Below are 26,514 nucleotides of genomic sequence, written 5' to 3' on the forward strand. Positions count from 1 at the left end.
TGCTCCACTGACCTCGACTACCAATTTGCACACATCAGGTCCCACAAACAAAGTGATAACGACCAGATAATCAGTTTGTGATGTTGGTTTGCGGAATATTGGCTAGGACACCAGCAAAAACTACCCTCTTTGAAATAGCACGATGGATTGTCTATGTCCACCCAAGGTGGCAGACAGGGCTTGGCATCTCACCTGAATGATGGCACCTCCATACTGCACTGGAGTGTCGCACTAGATTTTTTGCTCAAGTCTCGAGCGAGATACAAGTCCACAATCTTCCAACTTAGGCAGAGTGCTACCACTTAGCTACAGCCAACACCCAAGTAAACAGTCATCCAATTTAACTGGCAGCATCTGCTAAGTTTCAAAAATAGGTAATGGAGGCTTGTCTAATCTACTACATTACTCAAAGTTACAACATAGTTGGAAAAAAGTAAATTTCTAAATCTGATTAGTATATGGAACAATTCAATAAGTCAAATCCTTTAACAGCAACATTTGAAATAGCTGTTTCAATAAACTGTATTGCATCATGCAGTTTATCTAAATTAGAAAGCTCCCTGACTAATGCACAATGCTGGCCAGTCATTTTTGTGCTCACAATTTATGCAATGCAACTTGTCATTTTGTCCTCTGCTTTTCAGTGAAATGTGCTAAGTAAAAGGGCATCTTGCAAACTCAGTTATCAATCCATCATTAATGATTGAAATCCAAATAAATAGTTTTTTTCTTTTATTTCAAGCTCAAATAAAAATACAAAAAGGTTATAAAAGTGTAAACAAGTTTCCATAGGAACACTTTACAATGTGATCCCATCTCCTAGTCAACCATTTTGTTGCATACATAAACTAATCCATGATATTTTAAAATTCAAGCACACAGCTTTCTGCTTCAATTACTGGTCCCAAAAGGCAGCCATTTAATACATTACCCAAACCTCCTAGTTCAGCTAAGAATTGCCAACTGGTCAGTTAAGAATTATATCTAACAGTTTAGACATTAACTCTTGCTGATGAAGAACAAGAAGAACAAAGAAGCTCCATTCCACTTTCCCAGGCACAGGATGCTAGTACAGTATTAGCAGCATGATCCTCAGCTTGGGAGGGAACGTGGTCTTCCTTGAATTGCTGCATTAATTGCCTACAAGAAAAAAAAATTATTAGATCACACTGCATTCAAATAACCAGAGGCTACAGGAAAAATGGTTTCAAATTTAGATAGGAAACTACAATATGGGATGATTCTGAGAGCCTTCAGAGACCAGAAATCTTAATCTGTGTTGGATTAATAAACCTGAGAATTCATTCTGGAAACCAGGAACATATACTGGAAATACAGTCTCAAAATTCTGCAGGCTTGAATGATCACATTGCAATTCATCTGCAGATCTATATCCCAAAATAAGCAATTGTCTTCTTGGAAGGAAGAAGACAAGCAGGAAACCATAAAATGAGACTGGTTTCACTAGCACTGGGACTGAAGGCCGATAAATCCCCAGGGCCTGATGGTCTGTATCCCAGAGTACTTGAGGAGGTGGCCTTGGAAATAGCAGATGCATTGTCATTTTCCAACATTCCATAGACTCTGGATCAGTTCCTATCGAGTGGAGGGTAGCCAATGTAACCCCACTTTTTTTTTTAAAAAGGGAGAGAAAACACGGAATTATAGACCAGTCAGCCTGACATCGGTAGTGGGTAAAATGATGGAATCAATTATTAAGGATGTCATAGCAGTGCATTTGGAAAGAGGTGACATGATAGGTCCAAGTCAGCATGGATATGTGAAAGGGAAATCATGCTTGACAAATCTTCTGGAATTTTTTGAGGATGTTTCCAGTAGAGTGGACAAGGGAGAACCAGTTGATGTGGTGTATTTGGACTTTCAGAAGGCTTTCGACAAGGTCCCACACAGGAGGTTAATGTGCAAAGTTAAAGCACATGGGATTGGGGGTAGTGTGCTTTAACGTGGATTGAAAACTGGTTGGCAGACAGGAAGCAAAAAGTATTGTATAGGAGTAAATGGGTACTTTTCAGAATGGCAGGCAGTGACTAGTGAGGTACCACAAGGTTCTATGCTGGGGCCCCAGCGGTTTGCGTTGTATATTAATGATTTAGACGAGGAGATTAAATGTAGTATCTCCAAATTTGCGGATGACACTAAGTTGGGTGGCAGTGTGAGCTGCGAGGAGGATGCTATGAGGCTGCAGAGTGACTTGGATAGGTTAGGTGAGTGGGCAAATGCATGGCAGATGAAGTATAATGTGGATAAATGTGAGGTTATCCACTTTGGTGGGAAAGAGACAGACTATTATCTCAATGGTGACGATTAGGAAAAGGGGAGGTGCAACAAGACCTGGGTGTCATGGTAAGTCAGTCATTGAAGGTTGACATGCAGGTACAGCAGGCAGTTAAGAAAGCAAATGGCATGTTTGCCTTCATAACAAGGGGATTTGAGTACAGGGGCAGGGAGGTGTTACTACAGTTGTACAGGGCCTTGGTGAGGCCACACCTGGAGTATTGTGTACAGTTTTGGTCTCCTAACTTGAGGAAGCATGTGCTTGCTATTGAGGGAGTGCAGCGAAGGTTCACCAGACTGATTCCCGGGATGGCGGGACTGACACATCAAGGAAGACTGGATCAACTGGGCTTGTATTCACTGGAGTTCAGACAAGAGAGGGATCTCATAGAAACATTTAAAATTCTGATGGGTTTAGACAGGGTAGATGCAGGAAGAATGTTCCCAATGTTGGGGGGAAGTCCAGAACCAGGGGTCACAGTCTAAGGATAAGGGGTAAGCCATTTAGCACCGAGGTGAAAAGAAACTTCTTCACCCAGAGTGGTGAACCTGTGGAATTCTCTACCACAGAAAGTTGTTGAGGCCAATTCACTAAATATATTCAAGAAGGAGTTAGATGTAGTCCTTACTACTAGGGGGATCAAGGGGTATGGCGAGACAGCAGGAATGGGGTACTGAAGTTGCATGTTCAGCCATGAACTCATTGAATGGCGGTGCAGGCTAGAAGGGCCAAATGGCCTACTCCTGCACCTATTTTCTATGTTTCTACATGCTAAATGTAGGAAAACCAAGATCACGTGAGGATGGCAATTAAGCCAGTCAACTGAAAATACAACAGCAAAAATAAAAGACTGTACCAGGCTGGCCTTGACATAACATAGAAGATCTGGGGTCTTTGAAATCCGTTGAATGTTGAAGCAGCAGCAACAGTGTAAGCTCCCATGTTCTCATACACCATCCAGTCACCAACCTGCAGCTCTGGCATATCACAACGTTCTACAATACGATCAAGCCCATCACAAGTTGGGCCCCAAATACTGGTAGAGTACAGCCTCTCAACAGACTTTTGTTTCTACAAAAAAAAACAGCTTAACAGGTCATCTAATATATATATGCATTTACATAATTTATTAGGATTTTGACAAAAAGTCTTACCTTGAGCAGAACTGGCATTACATGAGCATGATCATATAGTATGCAGTTAAATGATCCATAAACACCATCATTTACATAGTACATGAGGGTTCTGTCATTTTCACCATCACCTTCATCTTTAACAAAAATATTGCACATTAGCTGCATGAATAAACCTGTATATTAAAACAAGTTATTGAAAATGTATGCTAAAGTCTTAACAGCTAATGCTTAATACTGTTCATTTAGTCATTAACAATGCAAGCAGGAATTTGCAAGAATTAAACAGATCCAAACAACTGAGTAAGTTTCAAATTATAGGAAAACAAACACAAGCAATAGGTATAATATTGTAATCAATTTTAGTTATTTGAATGGGATACATAGTACAGACAATATTGCAATAGGGATTTGGATCAAAAAGAGTCAACATAGCAGGTTAAATAAGCATATAGTTTTACATTCAGTGCTTGATTTGATTGCCTACGGTTATGGATCAGATAAATGATCTGCCCTCCTCTCCCAATCAAGTCTCAATTCATTGTCTTTTTACATGCCATCTTTATCAATTCCTACATCCTCCATTTCAGAAATTCTCAGCATGTGACTGGAGAAAAGGGATAGATGTTCCATATAAGAATTTGAAGATAATATAATTGAGGCCTCTCTTTCCAATTGGAACTTTCAAGCGCACGTTTGAGGGTGACTAGATGTTAAAGTTCACAAAAACAGTTCAAAGAAATCCTCAAACAGGAACATTGAGTTTAACAGTACAATAAATGGCCATTGATATACCTACCATCAGAGCTACTCTCTTCATTGAAGACCACCTTCTTAGCAATGATATTCACAGAAAGTGTGTAGGCAGATGCCACATAGAAACGACCAGGCTCAGCAATTACTTGAACTCCAGAATCAATGGGGAAATATTTGTCCAATGCAGTATTGATAACAGCTGAAATCTAAAAATATTTAGAGTTAAATCATCTAGCATTTTCAGGCAAATTCACTTGAGACTAAGTAGCAGCACTTCTCACCTCTTCAAATTTGAGTTTAGTGTCTTCCGAACCAGGGAATCCACCACCGATATCAAGCATATACATGTTGTAACCGTACTCTACCTAAAATTAAGAGGACACGGTAAGCAAACTAAAACAAAGTCAGGGTAAGAGTCCAAACCAATAACTTTGATTTTAAATTGCAATACATATACAAAAATGGCAATGAACATCAAGCACTTAATTCTGTTAAAATGAAGACATCAAAAACTGGTGAAATCAAGATACCTACCCCCATATCAAAAACAAACCGAGCATCTGCAATAGCTTGGGCATATGTTTGAGCGTCTGTACAACCACTTCCCACATGAAAGCTTTCACAGGGGAGACAAAAATGAGTTCATACAAGTCAGTACCCAATAAAGCTAATTGATTTTAACCAATGTGATACAGGAGTGCCTTTTAAACCCAAATGTGTGCATAACACCTGGTTTGTGCTGATCTAAGTAAAAACAGAAGACTGAATTGGGGGTGGGGGAGAGAGAGAGAGAGAGAGAGAGAGAGAGAGAGAGAGAGAGAGAGAGAGAGAGAGAGAGAGAGAGAGGAATCTGCATTCATCCAATGGCTATATTGATACCCTGTACTATTAATTGAAAGTGGTGTTGGATAGTAATGAAATGCAACAAATTGCCTGCTTTAAAACCATATTGCGTATTCAAGACACCAGTCTTATGCAGGTGCCAAACATACACTATTGTGCAAAAAGCTACACTAAAAAAAGTTCATCTATATTAACTGGATTATTAAAATCTCCCATCATTATTTTCTACATTGCATCAAAATCTAGAAGTTTCATACTATAATTAGTTGGGCCATATTGATTAGTTTAACTCCTGTAAGCTAAGATTTTGCAATTTTTGTACTGTTGTTTCTATGCAATCAACCTTTACATAATTCAAATCATCAGCAAAATTCAGGATATCATGGCAAATCTACCTTACTCCAATAATGTCAATATTCAGTTCTTTGGCACGTTCCAGGAGAAGTCTACTAGTCTTGAGTGTTGCTCCAAACTTCACACTCAAGCGGCAGATAGCCTTGGAATCATCAGTAGCAATGCGCAGAACCAGCCTAGGACAGAGGAAGAGGTGGATGCATTTTACGCCAGGATTTTACGTTAGTTCTGATAAAGATATCAATGAAACAGTGTAAAAGGAGAACCCAATATCCAGTAGATAAACCACCACAGGCAACCTAAAATGGGAAAACCTGTGCAGGAAACAACATCCTAGAGAATTAAGATCTGTCAGAAAACACCTGACAGATGAGACGAAACAGCACAGCTTGCTCAAAGAAGAGATTCTGGAATAATCTAACACAAAACTAGTTTACCACCACAACATTCAATGGTATCAATGTTATTCAAATAACCAAAAGATGTAAACTGGGGGAGGGTGGGGCGACACGTGCCAGGGCAAAACAGAACATCGCAACCATCCTACATGCCAGGTTTGATCCTATCCTCCATTTCCCTCAGTCCAGTAGACTCATGCCAATAACTAAATATCTAGTTGTGAAGAAAGCCACATACACAGCATGCAATGTTACTCGCCATCCTACACATAATTTCCACTGGATTGAAGTCTCCCAACCAGCAATTAGATCTTTCCTCTTCCTCAGTAACTGCTGAAAGAGCCAAAGGCTTGTTGAGCATTCAAGTTTACCTCCCACCCCACCATGTTCAAAAATGTAGCATGAATAACACTTTCCAACTATGCACAAGCTCAAACACTTTCAGGGATGTAGTTTTTTTTACTAAAATACCCCATGTAATTCAGAGTAGACCAAAAGGTTATGACACAGGCTGGTTTCACAGTTCCCTCCCACCACACCCCAGTTGGCAGTACTTTCAGCCATTTGTATCCTACACAAACTTCCTCTCTGCCTTTAAAAGTCCTCTCATTCTCACTTTCCAAACTATGCCAACTTCTAAATTGTGCCACTAATTATGTATGATCACAAAGGTATTATAAAAAATAAAAATCAGAAAGTGACAGACCCACTAATTTCCACCCATTTCCTTACAAAATCCAAAGCTATGTGCAAGATTTTTGAAACTATAGCATTGTGTGCACAAATTTGAGTTTTCCTCAGTAGTACACAATCAGCAACTTACTTTGCACTTGGATGGCATCTTGCTACTTTCATCAGCTCCACTTCACTATCAAATGTCATCTTCTGTACCCCATGTGCTGCAGCATATTTGATCTGAGACAATTGTTTGCAAGGGTTAGCATAGATTATTTTCTCAACTGGAACATCAAGGCTCTGCACCATCTGAATTTCAGTCTGTAAAGAATGATTGCATTCAAATCATTACAAAAATATAACAGGCAAGCTTAAATTAGAATATAAAGAATACAGAATATTAGCATACCTTGCTAGCACAATCAAATCCAGCACCCAAAGTAGCAAGAGTTTTTACCACAGCTTTATCATCATTACATTTGACAGCATAAAATGGAGTCACTCGAGGAAGGACTCTGTACCATCGCATGTGCTTCTTGACAATGTCACCCAAGTCGGCAACATAAAAAGCATCTTTGTCATCCTAGGAATACAATAGGTACAAGGTCAAATTATCATGCTAAAAAGTCATAAAACATTATACAGCACCTTTAATATAGAAAATTGCCCTGACAGAAGAGGCCAAAGTTCAAGATAAGTTGGGGCACAGCCACAGTGGGATACTAGGGCATGGTTATAGAAGTATAGTTAACAAAACTGGCACTTATATAGCACCTTTAACATGGTAAAATGTCTCAATGCACTTCACATGAGAATTAAATAATACTTACAGAATGAGAAACTTCATTTATTTTTCTCTCCAAGATGTCTCTGGCACTGAATCCTTCCTCAAGGAAGGCAAAGTCAAATTCACCATTGCTGAAATCATTCATTCTGAGATTTGTCGGAAGCAGGAATTCGCAATATGCAACAAACTGAAAATAAAGTAAAAAAGTTAAAAGTTAAATGATCGAGGATTTTAGAAATGTTTTACAATCTGCATAGTGTTAGCTGGTAAGCATTTATACCCACATGGACAAGTAAGAGATGGAATCTATTTAAAAGCAGAACTCAGCTGTCTCGCCAAGGCGGCTTTCCAACACAGTTAAACCCTCGAAGATACAACGCAAGGTCTGGGCTCTCCGTGTAGCCGTTGTATACCGTTCTGACTTGTTCGTACTGAAACGGAATTGCACACAATTAATTAGACGGTGAATAATATATCAGCATTTTTTTTTAAATCAAGCCACGATTTTTTTTTCTGAACCCAGCAACAATTGTGCACGAGTGCCTGCAGCAGTGACACCAAGTCGACCGAATACTGCACTATTGCATGCTACAGCAACACGCACTTTTACACTGCACTACTGCATTGCACGGTAAGCGTTGCCCTTCCTTCCCTTTTGCTCACTCCATTCATTCTTCTCCACCAACCCGGGGAATCATCCATTTGACTGACGTGTCCGTCGCCCAATGGGAAAGCAGAACCCGTCTCCCCACGTGTGCCAGGCGCTCCCCGGGAACCAGTACGGAGACGGCAGCGAGCACGGAAGTCCGCTCCCAGACATCAAAAAGGACCACCCGATCGTCACCCAACCCCAAAGTATTTCATTGCAGCCGCCAAGCCGAATCCGTTCCAGTTACTAAAAATACAAGACATTAATTTAAATCCCCCCCACCTCGAGATCAGAGGGAGGAGGGGGGGTCCCCACTAATTCCATATTGTATTTGTCACTTAAAATGGAGACTCTAAATTTAATTTTCCCAGTACGAGCTGGGCCGTTTCCTTTCTTTTTAAAAAAAAGGATTTAGTTTTAGAATGTTAAAACAAAAACGAATTTCTGCCCCCTACCACCAGCTTAAATTAACACGTGGCATTTGGCAAATGTATATCGGTATATTAAAAAAAACACAAACAGCGCACGTATTACAAACTGTTTAAAAAAAAAAATTTACCTTAAAAAACATTTACGAAGACTGTGTCCATCGAAAAAATCCGTTTAAAAAAAGAAGGAACAATTTTCCTTCACTCAACAAGCGCTCAAGCCGCTTTCAGACAGAATAAAGCCGACTGCCGTGCCACCCGCCCCTTTTATAGAGCGAGGCCGGGTTGCCATGCGACGGCTCCAGCCCAAACCGGTCCTGATCGGTTTGCTCTTGTCTGCACTCAATGGAGCAAGCGCGATACCGCCTCGCCTCACCATGATTGACACGTCACACGACCAATAGCCAATCGCACACGTCACCTCCAAACCCTGCAAAAGTGGGGACCATGAGCACAGAATTGTAACGGTGTGGGTTCTATTAAAATTACATCTTGTGCTTATATAATGAATCTTGGGGGAGCGGGCTACTGCAAACCTTACATAATATTGATCTGATCACTTTTGATTTTTAAATCAGGATTATTCGGCATCTGTCAGTAGTTTGAGGTTATGTTTCTTTTGAGTCATCTCCACATCCTATCCACCAACATCCACACCCTCCAACCCCACTTTCTTTAAAGTGTCTGCCCCGGAATAAACTTACACCAAGTCACTTACCATTGCCCATTCAAACTATCAAAATACTTCTGCAGTTGTCAATCTGCTCAAACATTCCCTCACTTACAGCTTTGATGTCTTTTGACACAGGTTCATTTTTAAAATTACACCTCCCTAAAGCATCTGGAGACATTTTTCGATGATAAAGACGCTATATAAATGCAAGTTGAAACTTCCTATTTAAACTTACCATGTTATTATGACAACCTTCCATCATTGGTGGTGCTGTACAGTCTCAGTTTTCGATCATCCAGCTCCTCAGTTTGTATTGTAAAACTCAAGTTCCATCCAATTCTACTTCTCTACTTTCCAAATTGCTGAATGTTCTGTTTTTAACTATATATTATAACATAACATCAAATTAGTAAATAAAAGATGTCTGACTTTTAAATGGGGATTGAATTTCAACTGTGTGCCCTGATCCAATTATCGCCCACCCTTTAATCCCGTTTCAATTGAAGATTATACTTGTCCTTAAATGCTTGTGTGCAATATCACTGGAGATGGATTAGTAGTTCATTAAAAGTCTTGTGTCTGATGCACACTTACTTCCATGAACACTTTCCCTATCACAGTAATGTTCCATTATAAAACACAGTATCCTATGACTAATCGTAATCTATCTATGTATTATTAAAAAATCTTGCATAGGGCAAAAACGTCCTCTCCATAAATTTTACTTCCTATTGCCATGATTTTTGGTCACAAATCTGACAGCATTTATCACTGTAAATTGTTATGTCAACATTTCCCTTTCAATTTTGCTTTTTCAACAGTAGCTGCAGACTCTGGTCACAAAGTGGCTCTGTGGAGCAAGTTTCTGACATCTCTCTTCCAAATCCATCACCATTATATATCTTGGAATCATAGACTAATGCAACACCGAACAAGGCCATTTGGCTCATCGTACCTGTGCTGGTATATAAAAAGAACCGTATATTCATCATCTGACCATAGGAAAATCTGGCACCAAGCTCATGGTCGACAGGGCTACTGTCCTCCTGTATGGCGCAGAGATGTGGACCATGTACAGTAGACACCTCAAATCGCCGGAGAAATACCACCAATGATGTCTCCGCAAGATCCTGCAAATCCCTTGGAAGGACAGACGCACCAAAGTTAGCGTCCTCGATCAGGCCAACATCCTCAGCATTGAAGCACTGACCACACTCGACCAACTCTGTTGGACGGGCCACATTGTTCGCATGTCTGACACAAGACTCCCAAAGCAAGCGCTCTACTCAGAACTCCTACATGTCAAGCGAGCCCCTCAGGTGGGCAGAGGAAACGTTCAAAGCCTCCTTAATAAAAATGCAACATCCCCACCGACACCTGGGAGTCCCTGGCCAAAGACTGTCCTAAGTGGAGGAAGAGCATCCGGGAGGGCGCTGAGCACCATGAGTCTCTTCGCCGAGAGCATACAGAAAGCAAGCGCAGGCAGCAGAAGGAGCATGCGGAAAACCAGACTCCCCACCCACCCTTTCCTTCAACTGTAAAGTCCTTACACAATACCACAAATCCACACGAGGCACATTCTATGGACAAGGTCACTCTGTGACCTGCACCTTTATTCACAGGACCAAGAAGTGATGACCCTGCATGGGACCTCCCTTTATATACCTGGATGACCAGGTGAGGAGTGTCTCCCACAAGTTCACCCCCTGTGGTAAAGGTGTGCATTTCTCAAGTATATACAGTATTGCAGTGTTGTTACATAAAGGTTACATACATGACATCACCTCCCCCCAACGTCTTATTGGGATCACAGGTTAAGTCTTTCGGGTGGTCTGCGCTCCCTTGTGGAGCGCCGCAGTTAGGGCTCTGGCTGTTGAGCCTTGGCTTGTGTGTCTGTCCGCTGTGGTGATTCCGGCCTGTCCGGGCTGACCGTAGGGACTGTGCACGCTGCTGATTGTTCTTGTTGCTCATTCACTGGCGGTGGTGTGAATACCATCTCATGATCTTCCTCAGGTTCCTCAGTGTCCATGCTGAATCTTTTTTTTTTACTTGGTCCAGATGCTTGCGGCATATCTGCCCATTGTTAAGTTTAACCACGATGACCCTATTCCCCTCTTTGTCTATTACAGTACCTTCAAGCCATTTGGGCCCCAAAGCATGATTGAGAACAAATATGGGGTCACCAATTTCTATAGATCTTTCCCTTGAATTAGGGTCATAGTACTCATTTTGGGACTGGGGTTTGCCTTCAACAATGTCGGACAAGACAGGATGAATGAGGGACAGCCGAGTTTTAAGTGTATGTTTCATAAGGAGCTCCCCGGGTGGGACCCCCGTGAGCGAGTGCGGTCGGGACCTATAGGCCAGCAGGAGGCGCGATAGGCGGCATTGAAGGGAGGGACCTTGAATTCTGAGCATGCCTTGTTTTATAATTTGGACCGCATGTTCCGCCTGGCCATTGGAGGCCGGCTTGAACGGTGCTGTCCTGACATGGTTGATGCCATTACCCGACATAATCTCCCGGAATTCGTCGCTAGTGAAACATGGGCCATTATCGCTAACAAGGATGTCCGGCAAACCGTGGGTCGCAAAGACCGCACGTAGACTCTCCACAGTGGTGGATGTTGTGCACAAATTCAAAATGATGCACTCGATCCATTTCGAGAACGCAACAACTACAATGAGAAACATTTTCCCCATGAACGGGCCCGTATAGTCTACGTGAATGCGTGACCATGGCCTGGTGGGCCAGGGCCACGGGCTGAGCGGGGCCTCCCTGGGGGCATTTCCCAGCTGAGCACATGTCGTGCACCTGCAAACAGAGTGTTCCAGGTCTAAATCAATTCCCAGCCACCAAACGTATGACCGGGCAATGGCCTTCATCAGCACGATGCCTGAGTGCTCACTGTGGTGTTCCCTGATGAATGCTTCCCTGCTCCTCTGGGGCATAACTACCCGGCTGCCCCATAGTAGGCAGTCAGCTTGGATGGAGAGCTCATCCCTCCGCCTGTGAAACGGTCTGACCTCCTCAGGGCATGCTCCGTGTGCACCCAATCCCCAGTCAGGACACATTTCTTAATCAAAGATAGGAGGGGATCTCTGTTGGTCCAGATTTTGATCTGGCAGGCTGTGCTGTCAAAGGCATCAACGGCCATGACCATCTCAGCGCTTTGCTCCGCTGCCCCCTCAGTGGTGGCCAGTGGAAGCCTGCTGAGCGCATCAGCGCAATTTTCGGTATCTGGCCGGTGCGGGATGGAGTAGTCATAGGCAGCCAGCGTGAGAGCCCATCGCTGTATGCGAGCTGATGCATTGGCATTAACAGCCTTGCTGTCTGACAGCAGGGATGTTAACGGCTTGTGGTCCATTTCTAATTCGAACCTCCTGCCAAAAAGGTACTGGTGCATCTTTTTCACCCCATAGACACATGCGAGTGCTTTCTTCTCAACCATCCCATGTCCACGTTCTGCTTGAGAGCGCGACCTGGAGGCATAAGCCACAGGTTGGAGTTGCCCCTCAGCATTGCACGGCTGCAACACGCACCCAACCCCATAGGACGATGCATCACATGTCAGAACCAATTTCTTACAGGAGTCGTACAGGGTCAACAACTTATTTGAACAGAGTAGGTTACGCGCCCGATTGAAAGCCCATTCTTGACCGTACCCCCAAAACCAATCGCAACCCTTACGCAGGAGCACGTGTAGCGGCTCCAACAATGTGCTTAATTTCAGCAGAAAGTTCCCGAAATAGTTCACGAGTCCCAGGAATGAACGCAACTCCGATGTGTTGCCGGGCCTGGGCACTCGTCGAATCGCCTCCGTTTTGGATTCGGTAGGCCAAATCCCGTCTGCAGCAACCCTCCTGCCCAGAAACTCAACTTCGGGAGCCAAAAACACACACTTAGGCTTCTTGAGTCGCAGGCCTACCCAGTCCAGTCGGCGTAGCACCTCTTCCAGGTTGTGGAGGTGTTCCTCGGTGTCCAGACCCGTGATGAGGATGTCGTCCTGGAATAAAATTGTTCCAGGAATGGATTTGAGCAGGCTTTCCATGTTTCTTTGTGAAAGACACAAAAACCATGCCAAAAATTGCTGGTCACAGGAATGTGGGAAGGGAGGACCTTGAGATAATCATTATCACTCGGGGGGTAGTGCTGAACAGGCTAATGGGACTCAAGGTAGACAAGTCTCCTGGTCCTGATGAAATGCATCCCAGGATATTAAAAGAGATGGCGGAAGTTATAGCAGATGCGTTCGTTATAATCTACCAAAATTCTCTGAACTCTGGGGAGGTACCAGCGGATTGGAAAGCAGCTAATGTAACACCTCTGTTTAAAAAAGGGGGCAGACAAAAGGCAGGTAACTATAGGCCGGTTAGTTTAACATCTGTAGTGGGGAAAATGCTTGAAGCTATCATTAAAGAAGAAATAGTGGGACATCTAGATGGGAATAGTGCAATCAAGCAGACGCAACATGGATTCATGAAGGGGAAATCATGTTTAACTAATTTACTGGAATTCTTTGAGGATATAACAAGCATGGTGGATAGAGGTGTACCGATGGATGTGGTGTATTTAGATTTCCAAAAGGCATTCGATAAGGTGCCACACAAAAGGTTACTGCAGAAGATAAAGGTACGCGGAGTCAGAGGAAATGTATTAGCATGGATTGAGAATTGGCTGGCTAACAGAAAGCAGAGAGTCGGGATAAATGGGTCCTTTTCGGGTTGGAAATTGGTGGTTAGTGGTGTGCCACAGGGATCGGTGCTGGGACCACAACTGTTTACAATATACATAGATGACCTGGAAGAGGGGACAGAGTGTAGTGTAACAAAATTTGCAGATGACACAAAGATTAGTGGGAAAGCGGGTTGTGTAGAGGACACAGAGAGGCTGCAAAGAGATTTAGATAGGTTAAGCGAATGGGCTAAGGTTTGGCAGATGGAATACAATGTCGGAAAATGTGAGGTCATCCACCTTGGAAAAAAAAACAGTAAAAGGGAATATTATTTGAATGGGGAGAAATTACAACATGCTGAGGTGCAGAGGGACCTGGGGGTCCTTGTGCATGAATCCCAAAAAGTTAGTTTGCAGGTGCAGCAGGTAATCAGGAAGGCGAGTGGAATGTTGGCCTTCATTGCGAGAGGGATGGAGTACAAAAGCAGGGAGGTCCTGCTGCAACTGTACAGGGTATTGGTGAGGCTGCACCTGGAGTACTGCGTGCAGTTTTGGTCACCTTACTTAAGGAAGGATATACTAGCTTTGGAGGGGGTACAGAGACGATTCACTAGGCTGATTCCGGAGATGAGGGGGTTACCTTATGATGACAGATTGAGCAGACTGGGTCTTTACTCGTTGGAGTTCAGAAGGATGAGGGGTGATCTTATGGAAACATTTAAAATAATGAAAGGGATAGAAAAGATAGAGGCAGAGAGGTTGTTTCCACTGGTCGGGGAGACTAGAACTAGGGGGCACAGCCTCAAAATACGGGGGAGCTGATTCAAAACCGAGTTGAGAAGGAATTTCTTCTCCCAGAGGGTTGTGACTCTGTGGAATTCTCTGCCCAAGGAAGCAGTTGAGGCTAGCTCATTGAATGTATTCAAATCACAGATAGATAGATTTTTAACTAATAAGGGAATTAAGGGTTATGGGGAGCGGGTGGGTAAGTGGAGCTGAGTCCACGGCCAGATCAGCCACGATCTTGTTGAATGGTGGTGCAGGCTCGAGGGGCTAGATGGCCTACTCCTGTTCCTAATTCTTATGTTCTTATGTTCTTATCTTCTTTGAAAGATCGAAGCCGCTGATCGAATGCCAAACGGGCACCTGTTGTAAACGAACAGTCCCGTGTGCGTGTTGATTGTGGTCAGTAGTTTTGATTCGTCGGCCAGTTCTTGGGTCATGTCGGCTGAAGTGAGGTCCAAATTGGTGAACAGCTTGCCGCCTGCCAGCGTTGCAAAAAGATCCTCCGCTCTCGGGAGCGGGTATTGGTCTTGTAGTGACACCCGGTTGATAGTGGCCTTGCAGTCGCCACAGATCCTGACCGAGCCATCCGCTTTTAGGACAGGAACAATGGGGCTCGCCCAGTCGCTGAATTCAACGGGTGAGATGATACCCTCTCTCAGCAAACGGTCCAATTCGCTTTCAATTTTCTCCCACATCACATACGGCACACCTCTGGCTATGTCTGGTGACGGGGTGATGCGAATCACTACTTTGGTACTTTTGAACATCTCGACGCCAGGTTAGAATAGCGACTCAAATTGCTGTAGGACCTGTGAGCATGAACTTCGCTCCACAGTTGACACTGCGTGCACATCCCCCCATTTCCAGTTCATCTCAGCTAGCCAGCTCCTCCCCAACAGTGCGGGACCATTGCCCGGGACAATCCAGAGTGGCAACCGGTTCACCAATCCATTGTGTGACTGCCAACATTGCACTGCCTAGCACTGAAATGATTTATTTGGTGTACGTCCGTAATTGCATCTCAATGCGTTCTAGTTTGGGTCTGCTGGCTTTGAGTGGCCATAGCTTTTCGAATTGTTGAACGCTCATGAGTGACTGGCTGGCCCCCGTGTCCAGCTCCATGCGTACCGGGATGCCGTTTAATAGGACCTTCATCATCATAGGTGGCGTTTTGGTATATGAGCTGTGAATGTTTGCCACATGAACCCACTGAACTTCAGCATCCATTGATTTGCCCCACGCGTCATCCTGCCTCGCAGACCCCTCTTCTGGTCCATCCACCTCATAAATTAGCCTGGTCGCAGGCTTCCTGCACATTCTGGCTAAATGGCCAGTGAGGTTACAATTTCTGCAGGCGAACTGTTGAAACCTGCAAGTCCTAGCAGCATGTCTGCCCCCACACCTCCAGCATGAATTGAGATTCCCATTGTTGTAAACAAAAGAGCTGTTACCAGCCATTCCTCACTGATTGTCCCTTTGACTGCTCTTGAGCACCCTGTTAGTGGGTGTCAATGGCCCCATCTCAGAACGCATTGTCCATTGGGATGGTGTAAATGTTCATTCAGCCTGCCATTGTCTGTGTTGAAAATCTGTTCTGGGGTCTATTGCTGTCTGGGGTGTGTTGAACTGCCCTTGCCTGCCTGCTGGGCTCTGAGTCGCATTTATGATATTGACTCCCTGATCCTTCGCCACGTTGATGTCAGAGTTGCGCGCGTATATTATCTTGGTTTCATCCTCCCCCGCCAGTCTGAGCCAGCAACGCCGCCGCTTCCAAGGTCAAGTCCTTGGTCTCGATTAACTTTCTGAAAATCCCGGCATGACCGATGCCCTCAATAAAGAAATCCCTTAGCATCTCCCCCCCTGCAAGCGCCTGTGAACTTAGAGGCTGGCCAAGCACCAGAGGCCCGCAACGAAGTCCGGTATGCTCTGTCCTTCCCGACGTCGGTGGGTATAAAAACTGTGTTGGGCCATGTGTATGCTGCTTGTCGGTTTGAGGTGCTCGCTGATTGGCTTGCTAAGCTCTTCAAAGGTTTTGTCCGCCGGCTTCTCGGGTACTAGCAGGTCTTTCATGAGCGCGTAAGTCTTAGATCCACAGCTGGTCAGTAGATGAGCCCTTCGCTTGTCGGCCGCTGCATCTCCCAGCCAGTCCTTCTTGACAAAGCTCTGCTCGAGCCTTTCAATAAAATCGTCCCAGTCCTCACCAACACAGTATTGTTCCTCTGTGCTACCGGTGGCCATTCTCGTGGGTTGTTGATTTCCGTTTCTCGTCGCCACTGTAAAGTCCTTACACAATACCACAAATCCCCATGAGGCACATTCTATGGACAAGGTCACTCTGTGACCTGCACCTTTATTCACAGGACCAAGAAGTGATGACCCTGCGGGGGACCTCCCTTTATATACCTGGATGACCAGGTGAGGAGTGTCTCCCACAAGTTCACCCCCTGTGGTCAAGGTGTGCATTTCTCAAGTATATACAGTATTGCAGTGTTGTTACATGAAGGTTACATACATGACATCAACGACTGTCTGTCCTGTGATATCTTCCCAGAGCACAGCACACACAGCTTCCTACATGGCAGGCAGCTCTCTCGGAAGCCTCCGGAAATTTGCCTGGTCCTGTTTAATTATTAACTGTGCAATTGCAGTACACAATACGTCCACATCCACAGGGTGGAACTACAAACATTACAAGCTTACAGACATTACACTTCTCCCTCCTTAATGATGAAGTTATTATAACAAACATCATACATAACTTTCATGTTTATACATTACACAGAATATAAACTTTTTTTTTTCCATATTTACAAATTTAACTTTACCACTTGTTTTCTGTTTTGAAGAGGATACCTTCGCTCTCGAACAGAATCTTCCAAACATGGTGTCGCTTTCAAACTCATTCAAGGTTCATCCTGAGGAACGTTTACCTCCACGGAATTTCCTTGATTTTCATTTGAACTCACTCTATCTTCAGGCTCTTTGTTTTCCTGACTCAGACTCAGACTTTCATTCTGATTCTCTCCTGGATTTGTTTCCAGTACATTGGATTTAAGATTTGCTACTGGTATATCAAAACTATCTGATGAGTCAGAAATAATTGAATCATTCCCACCTTAAACTCCTTCCATGTCTGTAGGTAAAATATCAATATGAACAAACCTAACCTGTCCATTATCAAACAACTTTACCAAATGTGTGCGAGGACCACATATCTTCACCACTCTTCCTGGTAACCACTTTAACCATTTATGGTGCTGGTTCTTCCCGCTCACCTTCTAGGCTAATTTCACACTTCTCTCTTTTACTCTACCTCAATCATGATTCTCTTTCTGTCTTAATTGTGTCTCTTTTACGGACTGTGCCAAATTTGGCTTTAACAACGAGAATCTGGTTCGTTGCTGTCATTTGAGAAACAACTCTGCTGGTGTTCTACCAGTAGTTGTATGAGGAGTATTTCGATATGTAATCAAAAAATTAGCCAATTTGTGATCGAATGACAACTGTCGTTTCCTTGAATTTGGATCTAACATTTGTTTTATGAGGGCACGTTTTACAATTTGTACAGTGCGCTCTGCTGCATCATTTGAAGCAGGATGGTTAGTGGAACCTTGGTATGTTTCACACCATTTTTGCTCGTGAATTGTGCAAATTCTTCTGAACGAAATTGTGGTCCACTATCCGAAACAATTTCTTCAGGGAGGCCAAAAGAAGAAAATAATTTTCGTAAAATGTCCAATGTTTTACTTGTTGTTATTTTCCACATTGGAATCACCTCAACCCACTTCGAATGGCTATCAATCACAATGAACAATTGTTGTCCTTCTAACTCAACAAAATCAATATGTCGCCATTGCCACACCCTGGGAGGCCATTTCCATGGCTGTAATGGTACTGGTGGTGGTTGCTTGCTTACCAATTGACATGTCCACCATGCAAAACTCTTGGTCAAGCACATTCCCAGGTGCTGGTCATGGAGGTCTCCTAATAATTTGAACCTGAATTTATTTGGTATAACCACTCTTGCACCCCACGATACAATCTTTAGCGACTGATAATTCATTCCTACGAATGAAGAATAGATGTGTATCTTTGTCTGTTACCTGGTTTGGCCATCCATTTGCAATATACTCATACACCTTTGACATCACTGGGTCACATTTGGTTGCTCTACCAATCTCTTCAGCTGTGACTGGCAGTTCATCAATGTATGAAAAATAAAACACTTCTTCCCTATCGGGTGTAACTTGTGATAGGGAAGGCAATCTAGGCATTGCATCAGCATTACTGTGATCAGCTGATCATCTGTATTCAATATCATATGTATATGCTGACAAAATCAAAGCCCATCTCTGCATTCGGGCTGCAGCTAATGTTGGAACTGGGGATTTTGGATGGAGGATTGCTGTTAGGGGTTTATGATCTGCAACAATGGTAAACTTACGACCATATAAGTATTTGTGAAACTTCTTGACCCCAAAAATTAATGCCAAAGCTTCCCTTTCAATTTGCGCATAATTACTCGCACTGGCACTGAGAGTGCGTGAAGCAAAAGCAATTGGTCTCTCCTCCCCACTACTTAATACAGGAGAGATTACTGCCCAACTCCATACGGAGAGGCAACACATGCTAGCTTAATCTCCTTAGATATGTCATAGTGAACTAACATGGTGCTCTCTACCAATTTGCTTTTACACTCCTTGAATGCTGTATCGCATTCTTTTGACAACTTCCAATGGACCTGTTTATTCAATAGTTCATTCAGTGGATGTAATACTGTAGCCAAATTTGGTAGGAACTTCCCATAATAGTTCAAAAGACCCAAGAATGAACGAAGTTCAGTGACATTCCTGGGAGTGGGTGCATTTCTGATCGCATCCAATTTTTCCATGGTTGGATGTAAACCATCTTTGTCTACTCTGTACCTTAAGTACTCCACTGAGTTTTTAAATAACTCACACTTACGAGCAGACACTCGTACTCTGTGCTTCTCTAGCCATTTGAGGATTTCATTCAATATGTTATTATGAATTTGCCTATTTGGTGCTGAAATTAGTATGTCATCCAAATAACATACTACCCCTTCAATACCTTGCAAAATCTGGTTCATCACCCCTTGGAATATGACAGGGGCGGAAGACACTCCAAACGGTAGCCTATTAAATTGATATAGTCCTAGATGAGTATTTATAGTCAAACATGACTTGGACTCCTCATCTAGTTCAAGAATGTAAGTAGGCATTCGTAAGATCCAGTTTTGAGAAGATCTGACCACCTGTCAGTGTTGTGAACAAATCTTCTATATTCGACAATGTATTGGGGACATTACCCTCTAGAACCTGGTTTACGGTTACTTTATAATCACCACACAATCTTACCTTACCATCGGACTTAGGTACAACAACAATGGGTGTAGCCGAATTACATCGATCTATCTTACAAATAATGTTCTCAGTCTCTAGTCTTTTGAGTTCTTGCTCAACTTTCTCCTTGAGTGCATATGGTACGGAACATGGCTTGTAGTAAACCGATTTAGCATCCTTCTGTACCCTGACACTCGCCTTGAAGCCTTGGATCGGACTGCCCGTTTCGCAGAACACCTTCGGATACTTCTTGATAACTTCATCCGTTGATGAAAATCTCGCTTCCACACAGAAAATCTTACTCCAATCCAGCTTCAGTGAGCTCAACCAATTTCTTCTGAGTAAGGCAGGCTTGTCTCCTTTCACTACTATTAGAGGCAAGTTCTGAAATTGATCTTTATAATTCACCAGTACAGTGATACGACCTACAACAGGAATTTTCTCTCCCGAGTAGCCTCGCAGCTCTATCTTGAATTTCTCCAGTTGGAATCACACAATTTGTCGAGGTACAGCGACTCCGGTACTTCACTCACGGATGCACCCACGTCAATTTCCATTGGTATCTTGAATCCCGCAATATCTATGTGGATTTTGATGCTTTCCGAATCGCTGTCCGTTAACCTCGTGCTCCTGATGATGTGCAACTCTAACATCTCCTCGTCCTGTTGTTGTTCTTCCATGCTATGTAGTCTCTTGGGATTTCTACTTATAGCTTTGAACGCTGGACTCATAGCTTTAAAAGCTGGTTTACCCTTCAGTCGGCATGCCTTCGCAAGATGCCCAGTCTTTCTGCAGAAGTAAAACTCTGCCTTCACGTATGGACAACTTTGAGCAATGTGTTGTCCCAGGTACCAATAGCACAACTTTGACACTCTGTTAGAATTTCCAGTTTCTGAGACTTTGGGCCCCCACCATCTTTTACCTTGAACCTGCAGGTGATTTACCTCGGTTGATTGATGACCGTAATTATTATTTAATTCTCGGGAATATTGTTCGGCCATGCCCATCGACCTCGCTGTCTGACAAGCAATCTCAAAAGTCAAGTCATCCGTCGTCAATAACTTCCTTCTGATCGCATCATTTTTCACCCCACAAACAAAATGATTCCTAATGCTCGGTTTTGAAAGTTTCCAAAATTACAGTGCATCGATAGACTTTTTAATGCTATGATGTAATCACTGATACTTTCATCAGCCTTTTGATTCCGAATCCCGAAACGATAGCTTTCAGCAATTTCTAATGGTTTGGGGTTATAGTGCTGCTCCAGCTTCATTAAAATGTCTTTAAGTGTTGTGTCCTTTGGCTCATCAGGCACAAGCAGATTTACAAGGGTTTCGGTATAATGTCGGACCCGCCTCCGATAAGAAGATCGATTTCTTATGTTCCAACACAGCCCGGTTCTGGACTGCATTGTCTGGAACTTCGATTATGTTATTTGCAGTGAAATACATTTCTAGCCGATCCACATACGCTTTAAAATGTTCCCGGTCATGTCCATATTCCCCCAAATGTCCGATTACACCTGCCATTTTAATCTCTAGCTGTTCACACCGTGTGCTGTATTTCACCTTGGATTTTTGTAGCTTTTTCCAAAGACAGAAACTTCCAAAGTCTCTCTGTTGGCTGGCTGAATACTTCCCCAACAAAATTTAAGTTTTAAATCATCCGAAAAAATCCCATCCTTGCCGCCAAATGTGATATCTTCACAGAGCACAGCACACACCGCTTCCTACATGGCAGGCAGCTCTCTCGGAAGCCTCCGGAAATCTGCCTGGTTCTGTTTAATTATTAACTATGCAATTGCAGTACACAATACGTCCACATCCACAGGGTGGCGCTACAAACATTACAAGCTTACAAACATTACATGTTCCACTTGTGACAGAGACTGTAATTCCCGTATTGGATGTTCAGTCACCTAAGAACTCACTTTTTGATTGGAAGCAAGTCTTCCTCGATTTCGAGGGACTGCCTATGATGATGATGATAAGCAATTTACTAGTAATATTTAAAATTCCATACATGTGGCACACATTCTACTGAAAACTTACATGTAAACCAGCTCATATGAAAAATCTTTTGCAATTACAATTACTTGAGATGTCTGTACCATAGAATGATACAGCACAGAAGGGGATCATTTGGCCCATTGTGCCTGTGTCGGCTCTTTGAAAGAGCTATCCAATTAGTCCCGCTGCTCTGCTCTTTCCACACAGCCCTACAAATATTCCCACTTCAAGTATTGATCCAATTCCCTTTTGAAAGTTACTATTGAATCTGCTTTCACCTGCATTCCAGATCCCTCACGTAAAGTTTTTTTTCCTCATCCTGCCTCTGGTTCTTTTGCCAATTACCTTAAACTGGTGTCCTCTGAGCTTCTGGGAACAATTTCTCCAGATTGACTCTATCAAAACCCTTCATGATTTTGAACCCCTCTATCAAATCTCCCCTTAACCTTATCTGCTCTAAGTAACCACCCTAGCTTCTCTCGTCTCTCCACATAACTGAAGTCTTTCATCCCTGGTACCATTCTAGTAAATCTCCTCTACACCCTCTCTAAGGCCTTGACATCCTTCCTAAATTATAGGGCCCAAAATTGGCCACAGTACTCCAGCTTGGGCCTAACCAGTGTTTTATAAAGGTTTAACATAACTTTCCCGCACAGGTTCTGCTGCACAGGACTCAGATGATGTACTCTATGCCCCTATTAATAAAGCCAAGGATCCCTTTTTAACAGCCTTCTCAACGTGTTCTGCCACCTTGAAATACTTGTGTATATACAATCCCAGGTCTCTTTGTCCCTGCACCTCCTTTAAAATTGTACCCTTTAGTTTATATTGCCTCTCCTCATTCTTCCTGCCAAAAGGAATCATTTCACACTTTATCTGCGTTAAATTTCATCTGCCATGGGTCTGCCCATTTCCCTGGTCTATCTGTGTTCTCTTTAAGTCTGCTACTATCCTCCTCACTTTTTACTACATTTCCAATTTTCATGTCATCTGCAAATTTTGAAATGATTCCTTATATATCCAAGTCCAGGTCATTAATATATATCAGAAAGAGCAGTAGTCCCGACACCCCTTGGGCACACCACTGCACACTGCCTTCCAGTCTGAAAAACAACCATTCACCACTATTCTCTGCTTTCTGTCCCTTAGCCAATTGCACATCCACACAGCCATTGCCCATTTAATCCCATGGGCTTCAATTTTGCTAACATCTATTATGTGGTACTTTATCAAACGCCTTTTAAAAGTCATACATACATCAACCGCACTATCCTCAGCAACCCTTTCCATTACTACAACAAAGAACTCAATCCAAGTTAGTCCAACATGATTTGCCTTTAACAAATCAGTGCTGACTTTCATTTATTAATCCATATTTTTCCAAATGCCAATTAAATTTGCCTCAGATTATTGTCTCTAAAAGCTTCCCCGCCACTGATTTTAGGCTGACTGGCCGGGTTTATCATGCACCCCTTTTTTGAACAGGGGAGTCACATTTGCAATTCTCCAGTTCTCTGGCACTACTCCCATATCTAAGGAGGATTGGAAGATTCTGGCCAGAGCCTCCACAATTTCCACTCTTACATCCCTCAGCAAACTAAGATGCATCCCATCTGGACAAGGTGACTTTTCCACTTTGAGCTACCAACCTTTTAAGTACATCCTCTTTATCTATTCTCATCCTAGCCAATTTCTCTACTATCTCCTCCTTTACTATGACATTACTAGCATCCTCTTCTTTAGTAAAGACAGATGCAAATTACTCATTTATTACCTCAGTTATACTCTCTGCCCCACAATGAGATCTTTTTGGTCCCTAATCAACCCTTCCCTTCCTTTGACTACCCTTTTACTATTTATATTTTTATTTTAAAAACTTCTGGGTTCCCTATTATGTTACCGACTTACCTATTGTCATCCACTCCCTTTGCCCCTCTTATTTCCTTTTTCAGTTCTCCTCTGTACTTTTTGTGTTCAGCTTGTTCTCTACTGAATTATGAACCTGACATTTATCATAAGCCTCCCTTTCCTGTTTCATTCTATGGCCTAGAAATTGGATAAGGCCTGAAAACGGGTGGTGTCAAATGCCAGCGCTATTTGCCTGCACCCGTTGAAAGTGGTCCAGGCAGCCTGTAAAATTGTATTGCCTGCACATTATAATGATTGAAGCGCTGATAGCGCTAAATGCACTGCTGATTGGCTTCGCGCTCAACAGGTCGGCCAGTATCGGGTGCAGTCTAATGGCCAGTAATGTTTGGCCTAAGCTCTCTTCACTACTTAAAGGGGAGGTGCTTTGTTGCAGCAGCACCTCATTGTCAGTCTAAACAAAGCTATGGCACAACAACACAGAGAGAGAGCAAGAAAGTTTTGATTGCTGCATTCGAGGCCTTGGTAGTGGCAGTTGAAAGAAGGTGGGATGTACTGTTCCTGTAGGGTGGCAGTAAGCCATCCAAGGCTACCAGTAGAATGCTCCGGCAGCAGGTAGCTACCTCTGTCACATAGAAACATAGAAAACATAGAAAATAGGTGCAGGAGTAGGCCATTCGGCCCTTCTAGCCTGCACCGCCATTCAATGAGTTCATGGCTGAAAATGCAACTTCAGTACCCAATTCCTGCTATAGAAACACTAGTGCCGTGCCAAGGTCATGGGTCCAGTGCCAAAAGAAGTTTAATGACCTCACACAGCTGGTCAAGGTGAGTGAAGGTTTCAGCAAATTCCATATCCCACCATCTGTACCACTTGCCTCACAGACTGCTCAATGCACCACACCCCAATCGCTCACCTACCAATCTCTTCCTATCACCACTCATACCTCACACGCACAGCCTCACTTCACCCTCACAAGCTTACCATCATGGCTGGGCTTATGAGTGTCGAAAGAGGCTGTCAGAGCAGTCCAGCAAACTGTCCTCCAGCAGATTGCTAGAAATGCTGAGATTCTGCCCCGGGGGAGTGGCAGTGGGTCTGTGGAGCAAGAACCTGCTGTCCTCGCTCAAGAAGACAGCATTCCTACTGCCACCACTGCCACGCTGCCTTGATCTTGCCACTGCCTGTCAGCCAGCCAGCCCAGACTGCTGCTGCCTATGCCGAGGTGATGCAGTTTACAGCCAGGCCTTCTAGGTGCACAGCTGGTCGAGGTCGTCCTGCAAGTCCATCTGAAGTCTCCCCATGGAAAGTCATCAGCCTTCCACCAGCCATGCTGCAGCCACTGGAACATGACCGACAGGCATGAAGAGATTGCACAAGGATGATTAGTTCATATTGTGATGTTGATTGAATAGTGATAAATTTGTTCTGATGAAAGGTCATCAACCTGAATCGTTAACTCTGTTTCTCGCTCCACAGATGCTGCCTAACCTGCTGAGTATTTCCAGTATTTTCTGTTTTTATTTCAGATTTCCAGCATCCGCAGTATTTTGCTTTTGGATAAACGTATTAATTTTGTTTGGAATGTTTGCTTTGTAGTGGCTCTCATTTCAGCTGTGTGTCCTGTGATGATCCATGACAGAGAAATGGTATGATGGGAAGTGGTGAGTAATGGGGATCTGGGGTTTCATTCACTGGAATCAGAGTCTGACAGGCAGACTGACAGACAGCCCGTCCATAACAGGGATCTGCAGCCTGCCTCCTCCATTCCTTCTCCTCCTCCTCCTCCTCCTCTTGAGATTGTCCCGCAATCCCTGGTGGCAATTCTGCCACTCTTATGATGGCCAAGTTGTGGAGCATGCAGCAAACCATGATGAAATGGGACACCCACTCTGGCTATTACTAGAGGTCTCCTCCCGAGCGGTCAAGACAGCGGAACCGTTGCTTCAGCAGCCCTGATGGTCTGCTTGATGACGTTCCTGGTGGCAGCATGGCTGTCATGATAAGAGTGCTGGGTAGGAATAGTGGGGTTGCGCAGGGGAGTTATCAGCCAGGTGTAGAGTGTATAGCCCTTGTCTCCAAGCAGCCGCTCATGGATTTGCCGTGGTGGCTGGAAGATTGCTGGTGCACCAAACTAATGCAGGATGAAGGCAACATGACTGCTGGCGGGATAGTGGGCATTCACCATCATGATGCGCTGGGCGTAGTCACACAACAACTGCACATTAAGTGAATGGTAGCCTTTGCGGTTATGGAACATCACAGGATTGATATGCCAATCATTTCTCCAAATCAACCACTGGTTGACATACTTGGACATTGCTGCACTTCAAGGTCAACGAGTGAAAGTTTTCCATTTTACATCTCTGATCTCACATGATAGTAAAGGCTCAATCAATCAATGGCACATTAAAGATTGTTTTACATGGGCTGCTGCAGTGATGTATCCTATCTGGCATGACTTTGTGGATATTTATTATGGGTCAGCTCGATATTTAATTGCACAGTTGTAGTCCGACAAGTAGTTTTCAGCTGTTGTTTTACATTGCTTCAACCCTTTTATTACCTCATTTGGGTCTTTTGTCTCAACTTTCAATGTTCAACCTGTAATTAAATCTACAAGTTTTAGCCTGACACCTAGGAGTGACACTTAGACTTTCCAGAGGAAATAGGTGAATATGATGGGCATTCCATGTGATCACTGGTGTACTGTACACCATAATTAAGGGTAATAATTAATCTTGGGTTCGGTAGTCCACACACGGAATGTGCAAGGGTGCAGGTTGCAGGTTTGGACTGGTTATCAAAACTATCTTTTCATCAGG

General features: G+C 43.5%; 1 protein-coding gene across 1 annotated transcript; it reads right to left on the minus strand.

The window, feature by feature from the left end:
- Positions 1 to 719: 719 nt before the first annotated feature.
- odc1 (ornithine decarboxylase 1) lies at positions 720 to 8,591 on the minus strand. The gene is made up of 12 exons (XM_070884984.1): positions 8,451 to 8,591; positions 7,527 to 7,673; positions 7,286 to 7,429; positions 6,865 to 7,038; positions 6,604 to 6,776; positions 5,424 to 5,558; positions 4,716 to 4,801; positions 4,467 to 4,546; positions 4,229 to 4,391; positions 3,451 to 3,566; positions 3,153 to 3,367; positions 720 to 1,140 (listed from the first exon to the last, which is right to left on the minus strand). Exons 3-12 carry the CDS (start codon positions 7,385 to 7,387, stop codon positions 993 to 995), a joined length of 1,392 nt encoding a protein of 463 aa, XP_070741085.1. The 5' UTR covers positions 7,388 to 7,429; positions 7,527 to 7,673; positions 8,451 to 8,591; the 3' UTR covers positions 720 to 992.
- Between the last annotated feature and the right edge of the window lie 17,923 nt (positions 8,592 to 26,514).

This window comes from Pristiophorus japonicus, chromosome 7, assembly GCF_044704955.1.
Source record: "Pristiophorus japonicus isolate sPriJap1 chromosome 7, sPriJap1.hap1, whole genome shotgun sequence".
Lineage (NCBI taxonomy): Eukaryota > Metazoa > Chordata > Chondrichthyes > Pristiophoridae > Pristiophorus > Pristiophorus japonicus.